Source organism: Glycine max, chromosome 7 (assembly GCF_000004515.6).
Source record: "Glycine max cultivar Williams 82 chromosome 7, Glycine_max_v4.0, whole genome shotgun sequence".
Taxonomy (NCBI): domain Eukaryota; kingdom Viridiplantae; phylum Streptophyta; class Magnoliopsida; order Fabales; family Fabaceae; genus Glycine; species Glycine max.
The window spans coordinates 35665615-35692668 of record NC_038243.2 but is presented as its reverse complement, the minus strand read 5'-3'; the positions used below and the strand labels follow the sequence as shown (position 1 = coordinate 35692668).

The 27054-nt window shown below is 31.2% G+C and overlaps 3 protein-coding genes across 6 annotated transcripts; 1 reads left to right on the top strand and 2 right to left on the bottom strand.

Annotated features, from left to right (window-relative positions):
- Positions 1-6237: 6237 nt before the first annotated feature.
- On the top strand, positions 6238-12915 carry LOC100801405 (LL-diaminopimelate aminotransferase, chloroplastic). Its single transcript, XM_003529229.5, has 10 exons — positions 6238-6468; positions 6646-6716; positions 7156-7223; positions 8107-8223; positions 8621-8683; positions 9377-9481; positions 9710-9760; positions 10838-11158; positions 11955-12161; positions 12467-12915. Exons 1-10 carry the CDS (start codon positions 6389-6391, stop codon positions 12758-12760), a joined length of 1377 nt encoding a protein of 458 aa, XP_003529277.1. The 5' UTR covers positions 6238-6388; the 3' UTR covers positions 12761-12915.
- A 370-nt stretch (positions 12916-13285) lies between these two features.
- On the bottom strand, positions 13286-17049 carry LOC100800865 (uncharacterized). Of its 3 annotated transcripts, none has more exons than XM_006583720.4 (2): positions 16757-17049; positions 13286-15324 (listed from the first exon to the last, which is right to left on the bottom strand). In XM_006583720.4, exon 2 carries the CDS (start codon positions 15186-15188, stop codon positions 13440-13442), a length of 1749 nt encoding a protein of 582 aa, XP_006583783.1. In that variant the 5' UTR covers positions 15189-15324; positions 16757-17049; the 3' UTR covers positions 13286-13439. The 3 variants fall into 3 exon arrangements, with proteins under 3 accessions (XP_006583783.1, XP_006583784.1, XP_003529276.1); XM_006583721.4 differs by having other exon boundaries at positions 16880-17049; XM_003529228.5 differs by lacking the exon at positions 16757-17049 and adding an exon at positions 16718-16738.
- A 1037-nt stretch (positions 17050-18086) lies between these two features.
- Positions 18087-22388, bottom strand: LOC100800329 (squalene monooxygenase SE1). Of its 2 annotated transcripts, none has more exons than XM_003529227.5 (8): positions 21849-22388; positions 21066-21177; positions 20563-20737; positions 20260-20428; positions 19630-19848; positions 18991-19266; positions 18596-18874; positions 18087-18451 (listed from the first exon to the last, which is right to left on the bottom strand). In XM_003529227.5, the coding sequence occupies exons 1-8, from the start codon at positions 22083-22085 to the stop codon at positions 18314-18316; spliced, it is 1605 nt and encodes a 534-aa protein (XP_003529275.1). In that variant the 5' UTR covers positions 22086-22388; the 3' UTR covers positions 18087-18313. The 2 variants fall into 2 exon arrangements, with proteins under 2 accessions (XP_003529275.1, XP_006583782.1); XM_006583719.4 differs by having other exon boundaries at positions 21807-22230.
- Positions 22389-27054: the final 4666 nt, after the last annotated feature.

The following is a 27054-nucleotide window of genomic DNA, read 5'->3' as shown; positions in this document are numbered from 1 at the left end:
AAAATGCGTCACAATGCGCAAGTGAATTTAAAAATCATTATTCTGTTAAAAATAGTTCCCGTAGAGTGAGTGGGGGTGAATTGATAAATATATTATTTCTAAGTTATTAAAATTTAATGATTAATATATTTTACATGTATACTTTACGTTTAGGCACAAGCTTATTTAAAGTCAATCTTATAGTAATTGTCATCTCAGTACTTTATTTGATTCACAAAAATTCTTCAGAAATTAACAATTCAGAATATGTACTGCAAGAATAACCATGTAGTAATACCTTTTTATTAAAATGGGTTGAATCTATGAATTGGTTCATTATGTCTAAACGATGTTCTAATAGAATTTCAGTGGAACATATTTCAGTAGGATCCGATACTATTAAGAGGAAATAATCTTGCTCTAATTGATCCAGGTGCTTGTGGTGAAAAATTAAAGACTTTGGAACCAAAACTTTCTGACTTGCCCGAATTTACTGTCCTGTGCCCCATCGATAATCTCGGCAGAAGACAATCATTGCATGGGACCTCCCATAGCAGTAGGTTTGGTCAGAAGACTGAAATGGAAAGCGATTTGGTCCCTTGGACATGTGATTGTAGATTCGATTATGTGATTCGCATGATATTGAGATTCTACAAATTAACATCTCCATATTTGTTGTTTGCATGAAAGTGATTTATCCTTTAAAATTAACAAATCTATCTTCATACGCAGGAAACTCTTCGATTAAACTCTACCAAGGAAGCGACTCTAAGGAATTTGTTGTCTCTTTTTTTTTTTTTTTTTTCTCTCTAAATTTAGCCACTTCCTTTTAGAAGGGACAAAAAAAAAGAGCATGATGCAATGCCCGAAGAAGGTAATTGAACTATGCCTACTTTTAACTTTAGCATAATTTTCATTCGTCGCCTACAACTAAAGTCTACCGAATCTATAGGCATGTGTTCCCAAATCCCAATCAGGGTAACCTATATAATGCACTGCACATATAAGAGGAATTGAGCTTTTGTTGCCATACAAATATTTTCCCAATCAAGTTATCCAGAATACAACCTTTGCTGCCATACAAATATCCGGGACCAACTTGTGTTTGGTCCTTATCATTTGTCAAGTGTTGTGTGGTTATGGTTGCCCTCCAATTCAAAAGTTATGTTAAAATTGAAATGTAAAAGAATTCTAAAAATAAAGCAGAAGCTATTTGATAGTTATAATTTGTTTTTAAAAGGTTCAACTACTTTTTTTTTTTTCTTTCAAAGCTCTATGGCAATGCAAAGAAGACATAGTGGATGCTCGATTGTTTTCATTCCTTTCCTTTCCCTTTATGTTTCTATGTTTGACTATATTCCTTTTTGTTGGAGTTAGGTGAGTTTAAATGTAATATATGCATCTTTGAATAGGGATTGTTAATGAAACTTGGCTTCTTGATCTTTGTGTTCGTTGCTTTTTGTTTTAGGACCTGTTAGATACAAGCTAGAGATGTTTTTTTTAGAGTTTTTCCACTGGAAACATAATTCTTTTGTTTTTCAGGAGAGAAATTCTCAAAAACACTTTCAGTCTATATCCAAACAAAATCTTAATCAATCTTTTAATGATTTTTCCATTCATATTGTGAATGGGAATTTGCTTTATCAATGTGCTTAGAAATAATCATCGGATACTTGTTATCTTTAGGGATTTCTAATCTCTTCATACTTAATTTCTCTCAAGAAATTGAGGTTCCTAATTAGCAATTAAGGTTTATTTGCTTAAGAAATTAGAATTTAAACAAATTAGCAAATCTGATAGACAAAGATAGGAACAGAATCAATTTAACACCCATTTTAGGAATCCTAGCTGAAGTTGAACAAAATCAATTTAACAAATCTGATAATCCCAACACCTTTGTTGATTGCATTATAATTTCGTCTTCTGTTTATTTTCGCGGTGTTCTTAATTTTAGAAAATCATAATAATTAAAGGTGTGTATAAGTATAACCTTTTTATCAAATCTACAATTAAATGAGGGTTGTCATGTCATTTATTGATATGCATCACCTTTCTTTAAAAATAGTCTGAAAATTTTAGTACTAAACTTTTATTATTTTACAGATTTTATTATTCAAAGTTTTATTTTTGTAAATTTTATCATTCAAGTTTTTAATTTTTACATATTTTATCACGGCTAACAAGTCACGGAAAAAAGTTAAAGATAAAATAAAATGACATTATTTTGTTATCAATATAGTGATAAAATGTGTAAAAATAAAAAATTAGATGATAAAATTTTAAAAATATTAAAAATTGGATGATAAAATTCATGGAAAAAAAACTTTAGTGATAAAATTTTTAAAAAATAAAACTTGAATGATAAAATTTATAAAATAATAAAAGTTTGATAGTAAAATTTGTAATTAAGTCTAAAAAATAATTGAAAATCCTAGCAATGATAAATTACGAATGCTAAATTTCCCAATTCTTAATTCAGCCCCTCTTGAATTCCCATATCATTTGTCTAACATCCATGGCAAGGAATAATCCTTCTCCTTGAACAGGCTCAGTGGTTTCAATTTTTCCAGCAACACATGATGTCCATTTTCCCTCAGGGAACATTTGGTAGAAGATAAGTTTGTGACTTCCTGAGAATCATAGCTTTAAAAATCATGTTTGATATGTATTTTAAAAAATAACATGTTTGAGAAATGATATTTTCTAAAAATATTTTTTTAATTAGTTTTTCACGAAAACTTCCGGATGAAAAGAGGTGAAAATCTTATTTCTTTTACTTTAATTTTATTTTACTACGATATGAAAAAATTCTCCCCTCAAACTAAATACATAGTGTAACCAATGTACCATAGATTTACTGTTGTTTACACAACAGCCATTTGCGGCTTCTTTGTTTGAATTACTACATCTTGAGCTGGTTTTTAATCTTTCCATTGCAACATTTCAATCACACACTCAATAAAAAACACAAAAAATCACACAAAACTACGCAAACATGGATTCAAACTTTAATTCACCGAGATACACGCTAATGACTAACCTTTGTCACTAGACCTAACCCTGTTGATACATTTTGTTTTGATTTGTACCAATATATTTGCCTATTTCATATATAGCACCACTTTTGAAAAAATATCAAACACAACTTGACATAAATTTAGGACTATCAACGTAAGTATTTTAGCGTGTTTGGATTCACATCCAGATAACTCAAACGTGAGTCACATATTAACTTTTAGTTATTTTTGGTGCATTATGTATCAAACTCAAATCATAGAGTTTTTTTTAATCATTTCCTGTTTATGTCAAGCATAGTTCCTTACGGCAGCATTACCAATCAACCTAGAACGACCAATCCTATCAGAGCCCGGAGGAATGGGAGCAGTCTAAGGTCCTTAAACTAGTTGACAAGAACGGATACTCCTCCAAAATTTATCAGCAAAAACCGGTTTCATATGCTAAAAATAATGTCTGTTACGTTTTGTACAAGGAAACGGATATGTTTCACAATCTGTCATGATTTGGACTTGTGTGAAACATACGTATACCATAGGACGTGCCATTTTGGATCTGTTGTACTTGTAAAATGTAGCTTGAATTAAGCATGAGGCTGCTGTCAACACTTGACACTCAAAATCTCTTATAGCAGCATCATTATTGGCTTTGATATGATAGAGTATTCTGGTAGATCACTGCACCTCTGCCTCAATGATTGTTTAGTTCAAGAAGATTTTTTTTTTTTTTTTGTTGATTGAAACCCAAGTTGCTTTTAACATTTTTTGTTTTAAATTTTTTTATGAAAATGACGTTTTTGTTGCCAAAATATTAATGCTTTAGAAAACCCGTATGTATTCAGGAAAAAAAAAACCGTATGTCTGTAACTGATAAATAAAGTCAGTAATGAAAGTACGTTTAATTAGAACATTGATTGTAACTGAATAGCATTAAAACACACATATCAATGTCAATGTGTCGACTGTCTGAGTGAAACTGGTTACATTCTCTTAAGTAAAATTTTTATCTCAGTCTTATATATGAAAAAATTTGGTTAAAAAATATGACTAATCAAGTTTCTTCACAAATTAAATATTAGTAGATAAATATTCTACATCAATATTATGGTGACAACAAAAATATATTTACACACTACAATTAACCCTTAAGAATTAATTAATCCCGATCATAATTAATTGCATTAAAGGAAAATAACATATGATCTCTCTTTAAGTAATTTTTTTGTTACATAAGTTTATGAGTTGGGTTTGTGAGACTCAATAGGGTTAGGAAATGTTTAAGTCTGAAAAAATACTTAATACTTATAACTCGTCCACACACAAGATCTATGGTTCCAATTCTTACCAACTAAATTAATTTTTATTGGCCAATCTCTCTTTCTTATAATATCAAATTGTTTTTTATATAACGTATAATATTAAATTGTTAATACATATTGAAATCCAAATAAAAATTGTACATACTTCTAACACAAAAGGATTATTATAATAATACACTTACTTTCTTTTTATATGATTTTTTATTTTTGTTTTCATATATTTCTCTTCCTTTCCTATCACATTAATTACTTGTCAAATTAATCATTTTCTGTCTCTACAACAATAACAAAACCTTTACTCCTTTATATCAGCTTGACTACATAAATCATATGTCATTAAAAACCAAAATTTCACATAATCATTTTAGATAAATAATCATTTTAATCCTTTGATATACAAAATGCTAATTGTTATTTTTTAAAGAACAAAAATTCTAATATACTCTTGAATCAATGTGTAAAAAGTGTGATAGTTACATCTTGCACCATTTTGACATTAAACTATAATATTTAAGAATTAATTTAACATTAAAATTATATTTTTTTAGGAATAATGTAACATTTAGTTACACAACAAGACGCAATTATCATACTTTGTATACATTCAAGTATTAAATAAGAATTTTTGTTTTTTCCCAAAAACTAGAGTATTATCTACACATTAAGAGACAAACTAACCTTTTATCCTATTATTTTCTTGTTTTTACTTTTCTTTTTTCTTCCTACCACCCATATTCACCTTAAAATGGGACGAATATTAAATATATTCAATATAATATATGAATATGAATAATATACACTGATAAAATAAAGATTTATCACATTATTATCTAATTACAAATTATTATATATGATAATTTTATAATAATTATAATTATTACTTTAAAAATGAAACTACAAATAATTTTTCATCAATTCACTTGTTACTTGATAGTATAAAAACTTTTGTAATATTTGCCTATTAAACTTTATACTCTACAATAAATTTGTAAATTAATTGAACAAAAATGAATTTGCATTGGTTATTCAATATTCTTATTGAATTCTACAACCATTTACTAAAACTGTTATAAAATTCGATTCGATTGATTGTATTAGGCATGATGAGTGATGACAGATAACTTAGATTTAAAGTATAATTTAGTATAAGTTGCCCAAATTTAAATTTAAATAACATGTAAAAAATTAAGTAATTTCTACACATGTGTATTCTTACACAATAATTATAAAACTTTGTTAGTTCATATTCTATTGCTTCTAAATTTAAACAAACATTTCATCCAAAATAAAAAAATACGATTCTTACACGACATGTTCGTGGCCACGGTGTTAACGTTAACTTATAGTATTTATATTTTTTTATTTTTATTCTTAATATACTTATTTAATTTTTAATTATATTTTTAAAATAAATTATGCTTTAATTATTTTTCAGCATCTTAAACAATTAGTTTTATTAAATATTTATAATTTAATAAGTTAATTTTTCAATTTTTTTCGATCTCTAATTAATTTTTTAACTAATTTTGTGAAATACTCAATTAGACGGTTTATTATTCACTAAACAAATTTTTTTTAAGTAACTTTTAACATCTGTTAACTTGCTATTTGAAGTGAAAATTTTTAAAATGTTAGCTTTTAATTCTTTATATTTTCTTTTATTCTTATTTTTAATATATTTATTTAATTTTTTAGTTATTATTTTTAAATAAATTATAATTTTATTATTTTTATGTCATTTTATATTTTTCAATTATTTTATCGATTAATTTTTATTAAATATTTATAATTTAATAAGTTACATCTTTATCTTCCAATTATCAACTTTTAACTCTTAATTATTAATTTTTCAGTTGACCGAAAATACGTTAAGCTAATAATAGCTAAAGTGACTTGCGGATTATAGCCTTAATTTGAAGCAAAACCCACAAAACTAACAGTGTATCAAAATTTTTGAACCTGAAAATTGTTATTTTGATAGGGTTTACAGCAAATGCAGCATAGCCTGCCTCGTCACAAAATACTGAACGCCGCAGCTCTGTGGTTGATCGACGCATTCTTCACTTCAATCCCACAATGTCTATAACGCACAGCCTCACCACTTCACTCTCTTCTTCTTCCTCTGCTTTCTTAGCTCCCTCTTCCTTCAATTCCAGGTCCTTACTTTCACTTAACCTCACTTTGTTCCTTTTTGACACTTTTGTTCCCCAGAAAGATGGGATCCTACTCCCTAATGTTTTTTTTTGCTGGGTTGATTCAAATTTGCATCTTTTATCCGTTTAGCATTAAAAGTGTTGAATTTTATTTGTGGGGTGTCCCTTTGGGTGCTGCAGAGGACAGGTTTCGTTGCCTGTGAAGAGCGTGAGCATTTGCAAATGCGTTGCCACACCCGAAGCTGAGACCGGTACCTTGAAATCTTCCCTTTTCTATTTTAGAAATGGAAAATGATGCATGGATACCACCATGCTAAGTGGCACCTAGTGTGAGAAGAGAGATAGAGAGAAATAATGTGCTAATGGAGTGTTCATTATGTGGAAGTGTCCTCATATAATTACCCTTTAAAATCTTTGTTTTTTCTTGTGATTAGGCAATGTTTATAATAGGGTGCGTAGCTCTGGTCAGTGGTTGCTTTTTTACAATTTGTAGTTGACAAGTTTATGAAATCATATTTTTAGTGGCCATTTCCTGGCTGTTTTAGTTGTATAGTAGATTGTATGTTGGAAAGGTTGCTGAATTGGTATAGTTTTGAAAAGGAGCATGCAAGTTGGCCTGTTTGACTAAACATTAGAGATATGATTTTTGAGTGAGATAATTATTTTTTGTCCTCCTTTTTCACTTTGAAGCCTACAAGACAGGGGTCACTCGCAATCCAAATATGGGGAAACTTCAAGCTGGCTATCTCTTTCCTGAGGTATGCAATGCTTACTTGATCTTTCTGTTTTTGGTCTTGTTCTTCTCCTTTTATTTTGTTCAGAAACCAAGCTCTTAGTTTGATTATCAGTCAGTGCATAGTTCATTTGGCATGCCAGTTGAGTTTTGACTGTGTTGTTTTCATTCATCATACATGCTTTTCCTCCAAATGGGATGCTATGTTTTTGAAAATATTCTTGAACTGTTCATAAATATTTTGTGTTACTGTACGTGTCTAATCCCACTCTGTGAAAAGCTTTTAGTTTTCGGAATAGTTGTCCATGTCCCGGTCCAGCCATTCATATGTAGAAGTAGGTTGGAATTGTATTAAGCAGGTGCCTCATAATACAAGATGAAGGATTCCATGTCTTTTTCCAGTGAAATAACAAGTTATTGAATAAAGAAGGAAAAACTTTTGAACATTTTAACCACTGCATTTTGTGATCAATCTCCTCTTTTAATCTTTACTCTGGGTAAGTCAAGTCATTTCTACTTCATCAGAATTGATGTTCTTTTGGAGCCATACATGTAACCTTAACAAATGATGCCTTTGGTCAACAACTAATCATATGATTTTTAAAAGTAAAAACTGATTAATTTTTTTGAAATGAGATGTTGTATCATTGTTTTACCCTTGAAATTTGCTTTTCTTTTCTACCTCAAAAAAGGATAAATAAGGGAGAATTAGAAAAATATGTACTATTTTACTGATTCATTCTACTGTTTTATTTATATACAATTGTAATAATCAATGAATGCGTATATCTTTGTCTCTCTTTCACACACTCCAACTTTGAGATTAATTCTTTATATGATATGTAATTACTTTCCTGCCTTTCATGTCACTGACCTTTTCTTTTTGCAATTTTATTTTAAAAAAATAGATTGCTAGAAGAAGGTCTGCACACTTGCTGAAGTACCCTGATGCTAAAGTAATAAGCCTTGGAATTGGTGATACAACTGAACCTATTCCTGAAGTCATAACTGATGCAATGTCAAAGGTAGAACTTTGATCTGAACAAAGCTGATATATCTTTAATGCTTGGACATTGGGCAGTAAATGTGGTATTTTTTCTTTTTCTTTTTTTGAAAGTAATTACCATTTCTGTGTTGAGGTTGGAGCTCTTTGATTACTGGTGAATTTCATTATAGTACCACGTCATACATTGTTTTTTTTTTTTTAAAATAGTTTTAATTTTGGTTATAATTCCTTCGATGTCTAATTGCTTTTGTATCTGTTTATCTTTTTTATATATAAATATGTAATATTTTGTAGGTATATTTTCTTATCGAAGTGTTAATTTTGCATAATACTTTATGAATTCTATTAAATAATACCTTTGCTTCACCTATTTCTAACTAAGCACATGTAAATGTTGTTTTTTCCCTTTTAATCAGAGATCACATGCATTGTCAACTATAGAAGGATACAGTGGGTATGGAGCTGAACAAGGTGAAAAGGTATGTTGCTTTGACATCTTCAGTATGATTTTTCCTATTTTTTCATTTTTAATTTTGTGTACTTACTACTTTTCCAACACTCATCAAATTGAAGGCCAGTTGTACAGTTTTCCACCCTTGTTGATACTTGCTAGTTAGTAGACCTTTTTTTTTTTTTTTTTTTTCTGTTTTACGATTGCTGTCTGGTATCAATTGTAAAAATAATTCTTCTGTGATAAGCAAAAAATAAATTTATTTTATTTTTTATGTTATCAGCATGCAGTTACTTTTCTTTTCTTGATCCTTGAAATATTTCAGGAAGAAATTTTGATATTTTCCCCTTTTAGTTGAGTCAACATAAGTTTGTTGTGCACTTCAAGAAGTTTTACTGGAAGATGAAGTCATGGCTTGAGCCTCGTAACAAAATTGGGTCTGAAAATTTTCCACATTAGATCATGTTTTGAGGGTGTGTAGTTAACCTTGTATTGTATGTCATGTACCTTTCATCCATCGTTTTATTTTTTTTTCTTTTAATTTATATATTATCTTTGAGAGAATTGAGATGACAAGAAAGCACTGTCTTTGTAATCATATATAAAAAAAATGTCTCTGTAATGAGGGGTGCCAAGTGCCTAAGTTTAATCCTTGCAATTGATGTTGATGTTTACCCTTTGGGGGAATTTGATCAGATAATGACATCTCTAATCTATGCAGCCATTAAGAAGGGCACTTGCTTCAACATTTTACAGCGATCTTGGCATAGAAGAGGATGATATATTTGTCTCAGATGGAGCAAAGTGTGATATATCTCGTCTCCAGGTTCATTTGTCTTTTTTTTGTTATTATTTAAATATATGATATCCTTCTTAAATCACCTTTTCTGCCTATCGTGCTCTTTTAGCTGGACCACTTATTCTGATTTAGTTTAAAATATTCTCCTTGTTGGGGATGAGGGCTGGGGGTTGGAATATTAATTGGGTATTGGCCATGATCAATAAGTACTTCCTCAATTGAACTAAATATTCTTCTATTTTCATTTTGTGGCAGATTGTCTTTGGGTCAAATGTAAAAATGGCTGTGCAAGACCCTTCATACCCGGTAATTCATATCTCTGTCATTGTTTAAAATGATTTTCTCATCAGTTGCTTAAGCACTCATTTATGCTTCAATATGCCAAAAATGGAGACTTTAGTTTTGTTCCTATTGTTACATCTCATTGATTTAATGGGTGAGATGCTGACTAATTTTAACCCATTCAATTTGGTTTATGCTCTATGATGCAACAGGAAGTAGTTGAATCAGCAAGTTTCTTTGTTCATATAAGATAAGACTTGAAAGAATGATTTTAATTTTTTCAAGAAATGATTTTTCAATATAGTTAGCAAACCTTCAATGAGAAGAATGTCTATTAACATATGTAGACACATGGAAAACTCCAATCAATGTCTTTGATTAATTTTTAGCTTTGATTCGTAATTTCTTTCATTTTGAAATGATGTATGATTTTCTATCTTAATATACTGGACATTGTTGTCCTTTCCATATCTGATAAAGAGATAAATTAATAGCTAGTTCTTTGATAGTTTTGCTGGAATGAGAAGATTTAACTCAGGCTTTCGATACACACAGATTTTAGAAGAGCGAGAATAACCATTATGTGACTGCATACCTAAACAATTATGATTATTACACACTTAGGAAAGCTTTTGGCTATCTTTTTTTTTTTTTTCCTGATGAATATTTGATTGTCACTCCATTTTTACAACTAATGAATAAAGCTGCTGTGGGATTGGTGTTTTCTTCATGGGGGATTATTTGTTTGCCCATGTTTGGTAACTATTATTTTTGAGAAATGATTTTGTTTTTCAAATGCTCTTTCAGGAAGATGGTAAGTAGAAATGAAATCTTCTCTAAAATAAGCTGAACTAAATATGATCTTATAAACTGTGTTGAAACTTTGGTTGGAAAAATGTTTGTAGACATTCAGTTTACTTTTTGGAATTATGCGAGACTTTATTGAACTCAAATCATATCAAGTTCTTTTGAAAATGAATTTGGTATAAAATTACAAATGAAATAATATATAGGAAATAGGGTCATGATGGAATACCACTTTTATTCTGTTCAAGTTTCTAGCCCTTTATCTCTTGTAGTTGTTCTCTGTTATATTTGCAGGCATATGTAGATTCAAGTGTAATTATGGGCCAGACTGGCCTCTACCAGAAGGATGTTGAGAAGTTTGCAAACATTGAATACATGAGGTGTAATCCGGAAAATGGTTTCTTCCCTGATTTATCTTCAATTTCTCGACCAGACATAATTTTTTTCTGTTCTCCGAACAATCCTACTGGTGCTGCGGCAACAAGGGAACAACTGACCCAACTCGTTCAGTTTGCTAAGGACAATGGTTCTATAGTAATCCATGATTCAGCTTATGCAATGTATATTTCTGGTGACAACCCTCGCTCTATTTTTGAAATTCCTGGAGCCAAAGAGGTCAGTATATCCCTGATAATTTGATGTTTAAAGACTGGTCTCTATTTTCACTCTTTAACAATGACTATGATCTGTAGCATTTGGTGGGTTCTTGGTTACAAACTAATTGCCACCATAACATGAGTACTTGTGGCAGGTGCTAGAACTTAAATTTAACTTCCTATCTAAATAGCATTTTACTTCCTGAAAATCTTGTGGTTTGAGTGATGGGGATTATTTAGTTTGACCTAAATGATGAATCTATCCACTTGCACTGTGGTATATCTGGGAAGAGTTTGATTGCTCATTTCGGTAGAATACTGTTGCGACCCTAACCCTATTAAGATAAACTTCTCCATAAGCACTTATAGAAGAAGAAAATAAAAAGGAAAATGAATCAAGCTTTTTCCATAAGTTAAAATTTAACTCATGCATCTCAACTTTTGGAGGAGATAGATGAGAGAATTTCTATAATAGAACATGTCAAACTCATGAATTATTTTAGTTGCACTATTGACTAATTTATTGAAACTACATTTGAGTGTGCTATTTTGCCTGCTACTGAATATTTTGGTAGCAGTAAATGTGTATCTGCTTTTGCAAGTGATTTCTATTTTTTTTCACAATACATGCTAGATATTTTGGATGATTAGTCTTTTTGCTATACCAAGGGATTGTTGGTCAATTTTATTTTTATATATATAAAAAATATGGCAAAAAAAACTGTAAATCAACTAAGTCTTCTTTTGATGTCTCTGTAAATACCATGGATTTCTGTTGCATATCAATGTGCATAACATCTTATTGCCAATTGCAGGTTGCCATCGAGACTTCATCATTTAGCAAGTATGCTGGGTTCACTGGAGTCCGATTGGGTTGGACTGTGGTTCCAAAGCAGTTGCTGTTTTCTGATGGATTTCCTGTTGCCAAGGACTTCAACCGTATTGTATGCACTTGTTTCAATGGTGCATCAAATATTTCCCAGGCAGGTGGTCTGGCTTGCCTTTCACCAGACGGTCTTAAGGTCAGTTGTTGTTTTGTTTTATTGCTAAAAATAGAAAGAAAATTTCCTTTCATTATTGAAATGGACCTCTGTCATTCTGCCCCCTTCTCCCACCAGTAAGAAATTGTCCACCAATGTCAACGTTGTATACCCCTTTGATGCTTCTGTAACTCCAATTATTCTTAAATATTAAACATCACATGCTTTTGCTCTATTTCACTGGCCTTTTCAGCTACTATATTTCTAGACTGAGGTGGTTTTCTTTAACTGATGTATTTTCAAAGAACAAGTTACATTATAGGCTTGCTTGCTGCATTTGAATGCAGGCTATGCGAGATGTTATTGGATTCTACAAAGAAAATACCGACATTATAATGGAGACATTTGATTCTCTTGGGTTTAAAGTCTATGGAGGGAAAGATGCACCATATGTATGGGTCCATTTTCCCGGCCGAAGCTCATGGGATGTATTCGCTGAGATTCTCGAGAAGACTCATGTGGTTACAACTCCTGGCAGCGGTTTTGGACCTGGTGGTGAAGGTTTCATCAGGGTTAGTGCCTTTGGTCACAGGGAAAATGTCTTGGAGGCATGCAGAAGGTTCAAGCAGCTATACAAGTGAATTTAGAATTTATATCTCATTTGGTTTCAAGAGTTGTATTCTCTTGGACTGAAGCTAGGGTCTGTCTTATTTAAATAATGCAGTTGATTTTCCTTGGAATTTAGATTAAGATGTAAAGACAGTGTTTATCAATTGAGGACACGTTTATTTTGCTATTGTTTGCTTTATCTTCTATGCTACAACTTAGATGATGATGTAAATCTCTTGCCTTATCTTCTATGAAAAATGTCAAACTCTAGCAATTTAACTTGGTTAGATGATTCAGTTAGAAGGCTTGCAAGTCCCGGCTCGTCAATAAGATAATTTTGTTTAAATTAAAATTCACATGCACCCATCTTGGTTTTATTAACGCACGCTACCATTACGAAAAGGAAGTTGTATTTAGCGTTAAAAATAATGTACTGTTGTCCAGACATATCATAAAAGGACACATTGCATGGGAGGATTTATTTTTTCACCCTCTTTCTCTCTCCAAGTTCACATGGTTCAGACACTATTAATAGCTTTCGATTACAAACCTGCCAATGTTGTAAACTTCATTTCTATTACACCCGCGGATTTAATAGTGATATATATCTAACTTTTACATGATCTGCATCATAGGTATGCCCTAAACATAGGGTCTGTAGATGTTAAAACTAAACTAGTTCTTTGGTGAACTAAGTACAAAATCAGACAACTAAAACTGCTCTATACTATTAATCATCTCTGCTTTACAAGTTCTCTTGTAATGTCCAGTTTGATTACACCGACTACAATGCACTGTATGTTTCTCGCGATTAAGGTCATCCACACACATCCGTTTCTCAGGGCGTCCTGGTGGTCGCCGTAATTTTGGTGGCCTTACAACAAGGATATTATCATCCATAGAAGAGTTGCCTGTTTTACTCCATTCAAGTTTTCCGGGGATGGGGTGTATAGTCTCTGCATAGGTATCCCTGAAACTTGCAGCAGTAAAACACTTCTGGGAAAATGCATAGACATCCTTTCGACAAGAGATAAGAGCAGCAGCAGCATGGGAACATGGAATACCATTAAGCTGCCAATCACGGCAGGAACAGCTATGGCTGCCAATATTTACAATATCTGATCGATCGGCTGAAAGAACCTCAAACTCTACTTCATTTGATCTAAGGACTTGATGTGTAGATGCACGGTTAATGGCTTCAGTCATAAGCTTCTCAGCAGATGGGGCAAGTACAGAGCACCATGAGCTGCTTTTTAAACGCCTGTCATCAAACTCAGTTTTAAGCTTGCTATGAATCCGTTCAATCACCTGAATAATTGGTAATTCCCTGGCATCAAGAATCCATTTATTAAACTCCTCGATGTTAGAGGATAGATGGCCAAATCGTGTCCCTTTAAAATGTACAAGGGCCCATTGAGAAGGATGGAATTGTTGTAACCATTTAGCAGCTTCAGGAGAAACCTCCTCTATTTCACCCATTTTTTCTTTAAATGCAATGGTTGTGGTGGAATATGAAGCCTTCCACAGAAGATGGACAAGCCTAGAGTTCTTGAACTCTTTGCCAATGCTTTCGGTCAAGTGACGCATGCAGAATGCATGAGAAGAACTAGGGAACTTCCTTCTTACTGCATCTGTAATACTGTTTAGCCCATCTGACAAAAATATAAACTCTGGCATGCATTCAGTATTCACCTCAAGTACCTTATGCAACTCAGACAGGAACCATGTCCAGCTGTCATCATTTTCTACATCAACAACACCAAAAGCAAGTGGAAACAACCCTCCATCAGCATCAAAAGAAGTTGCTGAAAGCAATGTGCTAAGGTATTTGCTTTTCAGCTGGATTCCACCAAGTCCAACAATTGGCAAACAACCATTAACAAAACCAGTAATTGATGCATAAAAGGAAACAAAAAGTCTCTGAAAACGGTTATCTGCACCAGTGGTAAATACCTCAGCAACACTTCCAGGATTTGTTTTCTTAATTTGTTCACAGTATGAAGGAAGTAGGTAATATCCTTCTTCAGAAGAGCCATATATAGCTGCAAGACCCCTCTCCTTTGCACGCCAAGCTTGCTTGTATGGTATGGTTATACCATATTGTTTATGGATGTCATGTAAAATATCTTTTGGTTTATAATTGATGTTATCTCGCAACCTTTCTTCTATGAAACTCACAATCCAATCAACAGAAGCCTGATGGTGCCCATTGTTTGCATTTCTCCCACAAGTATGAGTCCCATCAATACTTCTAATAGTAAATGTTGGGGCATTAGGGAGCTTGACTGCACGAATCCGCCATGGACACCCATCTGAGGCACACTTAGCAAAGTAGCGAATCAGGTCACTTTTAATAGTACGAAGCTCAAAATGCTGTGCAATGGCAGCTTCTTTAATAGCATTCCGGAATGCTTTCACATCAGGGAACTCTTGACCAACAGAAAAATTGTAGTCTTCCATAGAGTCAAGATTTACTTATTTGTTGTTACCAGCTAACTTCTACGAAGTACTAACCAACCACTCAAACCTGTAATAAACTAACAACAATACCATTTTCTCTATTATATATGCAAACAAGCTTCCTCGTTATGACAATCTGCAAAAAATATACTAAACATAATCAAAGGGACTGATTTCCGTAAAAGAGAAACTAAGGATCATCAAGCAAGCAGAACTCTACAGAAATACAATGATGACTTCTTACACAAATTTATAATTAAGATATAAACAATTCCATGCCAAGACATCGACACAAATTTATGGATATGTTTGTCAACAACTAAAGCCTTTTTGCAGTAGGTGGGTTGGGTACATGAACCAAATGATTTCCTTATGTTTTTTCAAAAATCAATTCTCCTGGCCAACAATGGTTGGCACAATTGGTAAGGCTAGACTGTGTCAACTCAAGTTGAACAGGGTTTGAATGCAGCTAGGGTCCATTGTTGGTGAGCTATTTTTAAGGATACTTGTACTAGCACTTGTAGATCTTAGGGAATCCAGAACCTAGGTAGGGGTAGCCACCCCTGAACCTAAACTTTCTCCAGCTAAAAAAATGAGGCTTGTCATAAAGGCAATTTAAATCTAAATCCTTTTTAATGGTTTCATTCAAATTTTTTCCTAGTCTTCCACTGCCTCTTACTACTGAGCACTGACCTAATCTTCATTTGATTAATTAGACTAATAGGAGCTTCTATTAGTATTCTTAGAAGATTAAACCTTCTGAGGCTTTTACCATCTTTTCCTCAATATGTGCCACTTTTACTTTGTCTCTAATACATTCATTCTTGATCTTATATTTTCTTCTATAACCTTTGATTCTTGTTGTCCCTTTCACAACAGTTGGACTAATGCAACTTTACACCACAAATAAACCAAAAATATTCCTTTGTTTCACCCACCCTAGCTGAATCCAATGATTTGCATCACTCTTTATTTCTCCATTGCTTTGTGTAGATTAAAAATACCTAAATTGCATGAATATGGTAATGTATAATCTCTCATTTTCACCTCCAAAATCTTAAGGGAAGCCATGTGGTATCAAGGCTTCCCTCCACAAGGACCACAACTTTAGTTTATCATTTAATTCCTCTATTGACACTCCCACTAAAACTATATCAATTGCAAAAAGGGAAAAATAAAAGCATCAAGGGACTAGCTTCTGAATATGTTGATTAAGAACGTCAAAAACTAAGGTAACAAGATAAGGACAAGATTGACTCTTTGTATAAACCTTTAGTTATAGGAAAATCTTATGTGACTCCACCATGTGTTCGCCCACTAGTTTTAATTCCATCAAACATACCCTATCATAGGCTCTATTAATATTTAATTATAAAAAAAGTGCATAAGAAACTAGAGGACATGATACTCTAAGATCCAAGCTCCAACTGCCAGAAGACCACAAAAAGAAAAAAAAATCAATTTTGTTGAGTAGAAAGGCTTTCGTAACTGAAAATATATAACAAGTGCTAAAAAAGTTGCATACATACAAGTTCACAACATGAATTAGCTCAAGCAAACAAACCCACCATTAAGGGGGGAGCAATTTTGTCTTGAACCCAATTCTTCATAACAAAGGGATTAAATTCAAGCGGAGACATGAAAGCATGGAGTTGTGAGCTATTTAGAGGAGGAGTGGAATCAAAGGAAACCTGAATAAGAAGAAGAGGGTGGCGTGTTGAGACTTGAGAGAGTGAGATCCGATGCCATATGAGTGGACAGAGAGAGAGAATTGTAGTTAGGGTTGAATTAAATGTTGATTGGGTCAGTCAGGGGTCCTATCGTCACTTCACTAACTACTTCACTCCCATAACATTTTGTATTGCCCTCAAACATACAAAAATCTGTTTTTATATTAAGAATAAGATATTTCTAAGAGAGTAATGATCTATTCTCTTATAAATTCTCCTATTCTTTTATAAAAAAAGTATTGAATGAATAACAAATCCATTTGATGCTTTTTGACGAACAAAATATATTGGATGTTTTTTTATCGGTAAATATTATTTATTAATTTTTGTTAGTACAGAATATAATATTCGAATCACAACTTTTTTTTTTATTTTTTTTCTTCACCATCAAAGTAACATTGTATCCTCCTTCGCATTTGATACTTATCCTAAAGAAAGTAGAAAGATTAATAATAGAATGATTAAAAATTAGGAAAAAATCATTTACGGTGATAGTGACACTTGCTTTTTGATATATATATTTTAAATCTTAAAAATTAAAACAGAAAAAAAAAAAACACAAATTAAGTGTGACTTTAATCTTTACAAACTTTATGATTGGACCCTAAAAGATAACTTAACTTCAATAACAATTTGATATTATGATGTCCTTTGTTTTTGTTTCAGTAATTTTGTTTTGACAGGATAAACTTTTAAAACTTAATAATAAAGTGATGGTGGGGACTGGGGAGTGGATATATTTATAACTATAGAAATACCAATCCTTATAGTTCAGTTTGGGAGAGCCTAAGAAAGAACCTTCACCGCATTCTAAATTTATTTATTATTTTATCTTTTTTCTCACTTTATTTTTCTTTTATCCTATTTGGCTCGCGTGTAAGATGGCAAAGTAATGGAAATGTTGTGGGTGGGCCCATCTTAATTTTCTGTGGCATCTTATAAGGAAGAAAGTCGTTCCATTTTAAGGAGAGTCCAAATATTTTTTTAAATTGAATAATGAAGGTATAATAATCTTTGACAAATGCAATACTATCTTCCTTTTGGTGGTTGCTTCAATTGTCACATTACAACAACTTCTTTCTGCACTGTGTACTTACCTTGCCCCTCATCTAAGTGATTATGCATACAATACCAATATACCATAATAGTAGCCATATAATAACACCAATTTGCATTGAAGACAAACCTTAGCATTTTTTAACTCGAATAATTGCACGATTAGTTTTGGAACTTCTTTCTCGGGTCCCAAATTCAAGTTTTTTTTATACTATAATATTGGTTGCAGTTGCACAAAATGAGTATCCTAATTATGGAATGAGTTCCCTCTCTTATTCTTGATGGCAGAAATGGAATACTACAGGTGGAAAGAATGTGGGAAAAGGGAACCATTATATATTAATTCCATGTATTTCCTTCATGTGTGTTCAATGGATGGACAGGAGGGGTTCTGTAATATGCTGGCACAGTTGCTGGGAAGAACATTTGTCTCACCCCTTCAGCCTTAATAATGGGGAAAATGATGCCTGATGCACCCTGGCATATAAGAAAAAAATTGATTCAAACTCAAAATTTGTTACACTATTTGCCAATACTAGTGGCAAAGGATTAGCAGTGATGTGTGAAATAGTAATATTCTATATGTTGTCTGAGCAAAAAAGGGAAATGAGAAGTACTCACTGAAATCAATCTAGCTCCAATCCACATCCGTTTTGGAGAAGGAAATGGTATGAGCAAGCGGCCAACACCATATATAGCGACGGCGAAGAAATGGAGAACCAAACTCAATGGACGAGGATTTAGACCAGAGAGTAGAGCTATTGGTCCATCTGAGAAAACACCTCCAAGGCTCAAGTAATCGAAACATGCTTGGCGCATTTCCTTTCTAGCTGGATCAGGAGATGCACAAAAAACTTTGTACAATGCCCCGGCTAGTGTGTTTATTGTAGATGCTACAGGCTGCATATAGAATCATGCATTGCACTAAGTTTATGTGTAATTTTGTTTGGCTTTAAGGATTTGCACTAAGTTACTACAAGGAAACATTCATCTCAAAAGCTCAAGTTATTGTTTACCTTGCGTAGGGTGTAGAATGATTCAAGGTATCTGCAAAGAGCAGAAGCATCATGGAGATCATGAAGGGGTTTAAGTAAGTCCCTTAGCACAACAATGTCAGATAAAGCCACAGTCATTCCTCCTCCGGTTAAAGGGTGACGCATATTGAAGGCATCTCCCATTAGAAGGGCACCTGGTGTGGGATAAGGTGAGGCAGGCATGCTTCTATTTGGCATGGTTCTTATGTTTCCTTTGTCAACAGCTGCAATAAATGAATCATACAGCTCTGGAGGAACCTAAAACACACAATTTCCTCAATTAGTTGAAGAGAAATGTCAGGAACACATCCTGAGACACACTCTTTTGAACACACCTTTTCTTATTGGTTTAGATTTACTGAAAATGATAAAATTTTGTGCATTCAACATCATATTTTTAATGATTTTCATTTCTGATTTTATAATTTTTGATAAATTTTAACCGATCAGATGGAGAGAGTGCTTAAAAAAGTATATCCTAGCACTCCTCATTAGTTGAAACAGTATGAAACATATGTTGGTCAAAATATAAAGAGTATATCTAGTTTGAATATGTGGAATGTTCATTATTTGGAAAGAGTTAACAGTTATGAAGTCAAGGCACACATATATTGTTGGTACCTGAGGAGCTACCACAGTTTTCAAATAACGGGCCATTTCACCACTACCAAGGGAAGGTAATTTTTGGCCAGGCACATCAACCAAACAGCGAATCTCAGTGCTACTGATGGGATAAAACAAAATGGGGGAAGGATCACCTAAGATGACGTGTCCATGATTTGCATATGGAAGATTACAATTCTCCAAGACCAGACCAACAAAATGAGAGGGTACTTCAACCTGCCAAAATGACCACATTTTATGAGTAATAATACAATATAAATCATCAATTTCATCCTGAAATATTACTCTTTATCCTAAGTAGTCCTTTAGTACAAAAACTATATATGTAATCCCTCAAATAGTATAAATCATGCTAATTAGTCTACTAGTCTCTTAAATATTAAAAACTCTTCAAATTGATCCTTCAACTTTACTATAATACATCAATTTAGGGAATAAACTGGTGGATTTTATTACTTTAGAGACTACTTAGGAAAGAATAATACTTTAGGAACAAAATTGGTAATTTACTCAACATAATTTAGGATCCTCCATTCATTCATATTCAAAGTTGAGAAAAGAAAACTAGAAAGTCTGAATAAAACCAAAACATTATCATATAACTGAAAAGAAACATAGCACCCTTACCTTAGGATTGCAAAGAGAACGTCTCAAGTTGGAAAAACAACCATCACATACTATGGTGAGGGGAGCCTTTGCTGTGAACTCTTCACCACTTTTGGTTTTGTAGTGCACCCCAGTGATGGTTCCTTTTTCCTCAAGTAGAGATGCGACAGTTCCTTGTTCTAATTTTACACTGCAGAAAATTAGAATGAGACAATAAGAGGGCCAAAACGATGGATTCAATACAACTTGAGTGCAAATGTTGAACTTAATATAGTAAATAAAATATCAGAAAAATTATTCTTTTAATAATAAATAGAGGTATACTTTGGAAGAGATGAAGCCTTTTCTCGCATTCTCTGTATGAAACGGCCATTATGAAAGCTTCTCCCAGAAATATCAGAGCCAAAATTTTCCAAGGGATAAGAGAGTTTGGTATTTTTGCCATCCTTATACAGAGCATAGCCAAAGACTTGCTGAGCATCAATTTCATCCACACAATCTGAAATTATTCAGAAGGTCCAGTTGTTAAGAGCTATGAATTTGACCAGCAGAGTCAGGGGAGTTGTTAACTAAGATACATATTTCAATTGTTACGAATTTTTTCATATGTTAAATTCATACAAAATAGTGATATGAATTTAATTCGAATGCACTGATAAGGTAATGGTTATTTACACTACCATCCGATCATATATTGTCATGGTAAGATTGTTGTTTTTTGAAATAATTATTTTAAAAGTCAATATTATGGTGATTTCTATTTAATTGACCATCTAAAAATCTTTACACTGAAAATTAAACCCTTGTCATATTTTCAGGATGCTTACCCTCAAGACCCAACTCAATTAACTTAAGATAGCCCCCAGGTTGTAGCAATTCACCCACGATCCTGTCAGGTTCACTTAAATCCCTTTCAATTACATGCACTCGCCGTCCATCCTACAATAAAGAAGCAAAATTATTGATCATTCGCCACACAAACATATACTTCATTCACACAAAAGTTAAGAGGGTCCTCCAAAACATTTTCTATATCATAAAAGTTATCAGAAAGCAACTGTTGCAGTGCCATACCATAGATAAGTGACACGGACCTTATAACACAAAAGTGAATCTGGTTAAATAGTTACATTAGTACTTTCTCAATGACACTGATCCAAAAGTCTATATAAACAGATCTATATGACTTTTTACACAACTTCATACTTTCTTTGTCTAATTGCTGAGAAAATGGAAGAGAAAAGAGCAAATGAAAAAAACATTTTATCAGTAAAAAAAAATGTTCTATAGAGTGCCCTATAAGTATAGCCATATCTTTTACATTTCTACCCGGACAAAATTTCATTGAATGATTGTACATAAAATTCACTGCTTTTTCTTTCATCCTATTGAGACTTCTTTTCATTTATTACTCTAATTTACACCAATTAATCTTTTTCATTGGAACACATAAACATATATATACATACATACATATATATATATATATATATATATATATATATATATATATATATATATATATATTATTACACAGGAGAAACCATCATGCTGATGATGAAACTCACAAACTCAAACATGTGCAGGAAATAGAAGCCTTCTACTTCTACCTTTCCAAGAGTGCAAGCAAGAGCTGAACCAGCAACCCCAGCACCCACAATAATGATGTCAGCACTTCCTGCATCCTCATGTGAGCATATTCCATTCTCTGATGATATCTTTGCACATTCATTACTCTTTACATGTATTGAACTTGAATCTGTGACCTTTGCTCCAAAACTGTACACAACATACAAAAAAGCAAAACTACAAGCCATAATCCCTCCTAGAATGTACTGATAATCCATCCTCTCCTAGAGATCGGTGAAACTGGGATTGCAAAAAGATGGGATTGAGTACTAGTTTTGTAGTTTCTTGGAACACCTCTTTGTTCCTGTTTACATGTGACTTTTGAATTGTAACACTTTGCTACTATATATTAATTAGACCAACCCTTTTTCTTTTATAGGGGTAAAATTATTGTACATACTTAAGGAATAAGTATTATAGCTCGCGTATTCGTTTACCTTAATTTTGGACATTATATATTTCCTTTTAATTAAAGAAAGCAAGTTTCGTTTCCCTACCTACCTGATAATAATACTTTCTCATTTTCACTTTGTTGCTTTGCTGTTTCTCACATTTGTGGGGTTGGGCGTATTTTTCGGCATGATAGATAGCACACCAACATTGACAAATTTTTGGTATAAGCAGAAGACAAAAATTATACTAAACTTTTGCAAAATACAATCAATAATTTTTTATATCTCATATTACTCAAATATAAGTAAGTTATTTGTTGGGAAATATAAGGAATTTAATTAGAATTTGAGAAGAAGAGTTATAATATAAAAAAATTTATATAACACATTATGTATATCATAAATTTATTAACTCTTAAAATAATTTAAACGATTATTTATGATAGAATAAAAGTGTAAAACTGTTTGTTTACATAATAAGCTTTCATACAATACGATCATTCTTTTTTACATATATATAATCTCACATTACTTAAATATAATAAACTTATTTGTTTAAAAATGTAAAAAACTTAAATAGAATGTATTAGCTTTATATATATATATATATATATATATATATATATATATATATATATATATATATATATATATATATATATATATATATATATATATATCATCATCATCTAATTCTCAATTATTATATATGAGAAAATTATTAATTTTTGCAATAATATTTTAAAAGATACAATTTCTAATTGATTGATAATATAGAAATCTTTGGTATATCAAAATTAAACTCAAAATATAAGTAAAATACATAGTTTTTTTTATAAAGAAATACAATACATAGTTATACGGTAAAAAATGTGAGTTAGGATTTCGAACGCAGTATTTTATTCTCTCTTGTTAAATAACGAGTCTTATTCAGAAGAATCTCCATTTGCGACAATGCATGATAGCTAATTCAACCATAAGAAAATAGCAAAATCTGCCACTGTCATTATCGGACTAATGGTAATATCCTAATATAGTTATATTATATGTAACGGAGAAGGGGACTTGCTAGATGTATAAGCACGTTGACTAAGGTCGTTTGAGATCAAATTTGTGAAGCAGTTTACTTAAAAAGTCGAGATAAAAATTACTTAAATGTCATATTTATTTAAAAATGGTCATATATAATAAATTTATTAATTTTTACAAAACTACTCAAATATCATATTTATCATTGTTTCTAATCGGTTAATGCATAGAAATTACACTCCTTTTACAGTTCTGCTTCTTAATATGGAAAGTTATTTAATATAACAATTACCTAACACATTTTTATTTTGTAAGAAAAACACATTTTTATTTTCGGTACAGATAATTGTTTTGTGAAGCAAAATAACATTACCCACACAACTCTAGCATTAATAAACACTTTGAATGTAAAATATTCCAACAATATATAGTATCACATTTTAATTTATATAGGAAAATTCTTTGATGCATTTGAGTTCTTTTCTCATAATTGCCTTCATTACGACAGTTATTACTTCTCAAGAAAATTATAAAACCATGCAAATATCTATAATTTTTTCTTTTGTAAACTAAAGTATGTTTGACTAGTTAAGAATTAATCTCTCCAATTATGAAGATTGACTCAAGAATTCAACCTATTTTGACATACTTTTTTTATTCATACACACAAATTTAGGAATTGAATCTTTGAATATATTTTCACTAGAGTTGAATAAAATCAAATTATTATGAATGATAAAAAAAATTTCATAAATATTTAACACTGTATACTCAAAATTTAAACTCGAAATTACTGATTGTAATTAATTTGAAGAACTTATATCAATTAATTCAGATGTTTGATGGTATATGAGAGAGTAAATATCTAAGAGATAAATTTATCTATTCATTATATCACATCATATTCATATTCATATTGATATCTATAATATTAATGCATAGCACTTCATTTTATATTTAAAATATGATCTCGTGTTACACGAGGGCAAAATAAAACTTATATTAGTCCTCTCGCAATGCACGAGTTGAATGCACCTGCTCACACGAAGGTTATCATATATTATATAATAATACTAAACAAATGCAACGTGTTTTCTTTTTGCACACAGCCATGCATTTAATTTTTAAGTGCTTTCGTGAGAACGACCATTGGAAGTATTAAAGCATAAATACATGGTATTGATAAATGCATGTTATTTTGTAAGTGCTCTTTAGGGTGTATAAGAGCTTCTTCCGCTTTGAATTTGGACACCATTCCCTCCCCTAATTTTTTCTGCAACAAAAGAGCATACATACGTGTAAGAAATTGATAGCCGAGTTTAGTAAGAAGGAGATGGTGGATAATACTAAATGATTATATGTGTTAATGTTTGAGTGAATACTACCAAAACAGAATTAATGTTTCATTATATGGTATTATTATTAAAAGTTCCTTGCGTGATAGAAGAAAAGTACCTAAATTTTCATGGTCTTAATCACATATTCTAAAAGAAAAAGATTTTGAGCTAGAAAGCAGTGACAGTGCTTTGTTGTGGCCGGTCTTGGCCCATTCATTTTTTTTTAAATTATATATATATATATATATATATATATATATATATATATAAATAATTATTAATAATATTTATATTTTTAGCCAATATTTACAAGATTTCTATATTATTCTCAAACATTCTTTAAAGTTATTCATTCTTCAATTTTAATGATTTTAAGTCATTAAAAAAGTATAAAGAATATTTATTTACAAATTTTGGTCATTGAAAAAGCATAAAAAAGATAGCTTTTAATTGTTTTATTTCTTGTTATTATTTTTATAAAAAAATTAAATTAATATTATATTTTTTAAATAATATCAGCCCTTATAGTTGTAGCCAATTCAATAAAATAGAAAAATAATTTTAATATCATAAAATTCAATCAATTGAGAAAATAATTAATAATTAAATAGTTATTAAATACTTAAAATTAAGTATTAAAGATTGTAGCAGCAAAGATTGATCTAGATGATGAGAAATAAACTCATAATTCACAAGGACGTGTGTTTGATATATGCTATCGAACCCCAAAAATCCAACTCACAAAAAGTTCTCTCTACCAAAAAAATCTTGATAATTTTGGCCCCCTAATGTTTATTTTTTCCCCTCAAGTTCCACCGTACTGGTCCACACTTACAATTAGCTTTCTAATAATCTAATGTCACAAAGCAAACTTTTGATTTCAAGAGAAAACAAAGGAAAAAGAAACAATTGAGTCTTAAAAAATTGCTTAAAGCAAAAGATGAAAGCAGTTTAGAAAGATTGAGTATTTTGAGTTAGTTGACAACAAATCGGCGAACATTCTGAACAAATTCTAAAGCTTAGAAAGTGTCTTTTTGACCTTATATCAGAGAAGAATGAACACCAGAATGAGGGCTGTTAATGCTTTATAATAAAAACATGCTAAAATTATTGAGAACTATATAGTGTTTATATATTCTTAATCTTTCACGTGATAATTTTGAGATAGCCTTTGCAATTATCATCACATACTCATTAAAAGAGCATAGTTTAAGCAGGGAGAAACTACTTCACTCCCAAGACGTACGAAGTTGAAGAAAATAGAAGAAATAAGAATCAAATGAAAACAAGGAGTTGAAATTGATATGGAGCTTCAATCTCCTCACAAGAGCTTTATTCTTTATGAAGCAACTACCACAAAAAATGCACTTAGACGAAAGAAAGCTAAATACTTCGCTCAATTAATCATACAATGATGTGATTGAAGAAGCTATTAAGACATTTGTGAAACTTCTCTAATAAAACAACAAATAAATGAAAAGAAAACTGGTAATATTTTGGATTATCTAATATTTCCTATTATTTTTAAAGGGATTTAAGCCATATTTTTTAAATTGTCATTGTGAAAATGGGTTTTTGAATATTAAAGTGAAAAAGTATTATTTGTTTATATTTCAATAAATTTAATTATGAATATTATATATTAGCTTATGTATTATCATCTATGTATTTATGTTGTTACTAGTAGGAATGATAATGAATAAAGTCTAGATTAAATATAATATGTAACGAGAACTATATTTTTATTGATTATGATTTTTAAGATTTGACTTGGGTATCGGTCCAAATTAGCCTTGATAAAAAAATTTAAATTAAAAATAAAGTTGATATTTACTAAATTAAGTAAAAAAATGATTAAATTATTCTTTTGATCTCTTTTTTTATTTAATTTATTCAATTGATAATTTTATTATTAATTTGAGCTCTTAATTTTTAAAATTAAGTCAATGTGTAAATCTTATTGAGAGTGAGCTTTTACTCAAATTATTTTAATTTATCTTCTCCTCTACTCACTCCGAATTTTGAAACAAAAATGTGTAAATCTTAATGGGAGTGAGTTTTGACTCAATTCTTTGTTGGTTTACCCACTTTAAGAGCGTTTCAACTCAAGTTTCAACATATTTAGTATCATACTTACTACTTATTTCGGTTGTATTTGATTTCTCCTAAGCCATCTAGTTAGATTAGTGTAAAGGAGTGGTAAAGCCTTTTAGGCTATTCTGGCAAATAAAACTTGGTTTCTATCAATCATGAAGATGCTGAAAAATACTTACTTGTTAAGCTTGGAGAGGTTATCTGAAAAGAATATTTAATGATTCCAATATGAAGAGACTATTGTGTAACAAAATATTTGTGTAAGTTTAATATTTTAGTGAAAAATATATAGGTGTTTAACCGAATCAACTTGACTTACTCTGATTTGCTCATAA